We start from the raw sequence: 1,323 nt of genomic DNA on the forward strand, positions 1-1,323 counted from the left end.
AAAGTAAATAGAATGGGCCTGGGAATACCTACAGTACCATAACACATTACCCCTAACCTTTGGTCACACTTCCTTTAAACATTTTAAAACAGACTTCTTCAGGATTTGCTAATAAAATTTAGCAAGAAAATATGAGTGTGTCATTACTAGCTTTTTCATCCAAGATCCAATCTACAAGCAAGTACGGGACACTTCAGAACTTTCAAAAAAAATCAGTCGTACCTTTAAAGTAACATCTAGCTTCAACAGTTAAGGGTCCCGTAACACCGAACAGGAATAGATAAAAAAAATAACATAATATGGCTAAGATTAGGCTCCAGTGCCAGTCAGGTAAGTATGCACCATCACAGTACGCTTTTGGAGATGCAAAGCAATGGGGAAGAGTTTATATTCAGTTAAAATTAGTCTTCCGTAAACGCTTATTAGGAATCTCTATAGCGCTGACTTGGAGAGGCCAGGAGCCACCAACAATTCCTGCTTGGATAGCTACGCCTGTGACAACTGCTAGATCAGGATCTACAGAGGTGTTAGGTTCCTTTCCAAAGAAATCCTGAATAACTTTGCGTATTTGAGGAATCCGGGTGGAGCCTCCAACTAACACAATTTCATCTACTTCTGCTTTGTGTAGGTGGCCTTCCTTCAACACCTGTTCAATGGGCACAAGAATCTTCTCAAAAAGGTCCTCATTTAACGTCTCAAATAGCTTCCTAGAGATTTCTCTTTCAAACATGACATGCACATAGTTGTTCTCTACTTCTGCAGTGTCTCCAAGATTTTCCAGGTCTTTTGTCTTCTGTGAAGGGCCTTCCAGCACAGTGTTTGTTTCTATCTCACTTTCTGAAAGTTCCTTTGTAAGCTTCCTTTCTGGCATAGTCAACGACACCCGTAGTGTAGCTGCCTCATGAACAGTCAGATTTAATTTAACTGCTTCCACAGCCTGTCTCAGGCGATGTATTTCTTCTTTTCTTGTTGGCAAAGAACCGTACATTTGATGGAGCTGATCATATAAGTACAGCATCAACCTCTGATTAAAATCCTGTCCTCCAAGTTTGTTGTTACCTGAAACATCAGAAAAGAAGGCATCAGACACAGCATCTTCAAAGCTTCAGAAAGCAACACCCATCCTCTCTTTTATAGGGAGGTGGTGCACATGGGCCAGAACAGTGATACTAGGACCATAAGCATAACACAAGAGCTCACAGAGCTGGGAAAAAGAGACACAATTGTTGTCCAATGAAGAACACATGATGAACAAGAAATTCCAAATTTTTATTTAGTAACCATTTTAGAATTTATTCCCTTCAATCTTTCTCCCCTGGAACC

General features: G+C 40.3%; 1 protein-coding gene across 1 annotated transcript in view; it reads right to left on the reverse strand.

Moving 5' to 3' along the window:
• Window positions 1-391: 391 nt before the first annotated feature.
• Window positions 392-1,323, reverse strand: part of HSPA13 (heat shock protein 70kDa family, member 13) — a gene marked incomplete at its 5' end in the record, with an annotated part of 4,505 nt that continues 3,573 nt past the window's right edge. Inside the window, one exon of the mRNA XM_009996486.1 lies at window positions 392-1,059. Within this exon, the coding sequence (XP_009994788.1) occupies window positions 392-1,059 (668 nt within the window). The remainder of the gene's footprint in view (window positions 1,060-1,323) is intronic.

Source organism: Chaetura pelagica, unplaced genomic scaffold (genome assembly GCF_000747805.2).
Source record: "Chaetura pelagica isolate M959 unplaced genomic scaffold, ChaPel_1.0 scaffold82, whole genome shotgun sequence".
Taxonomy (NCBI): Eukaryota; Metazoa; Chordata; class Aves; order Apodiformes; family Apodidae; genus Chaetura; species Chaetura pelagica.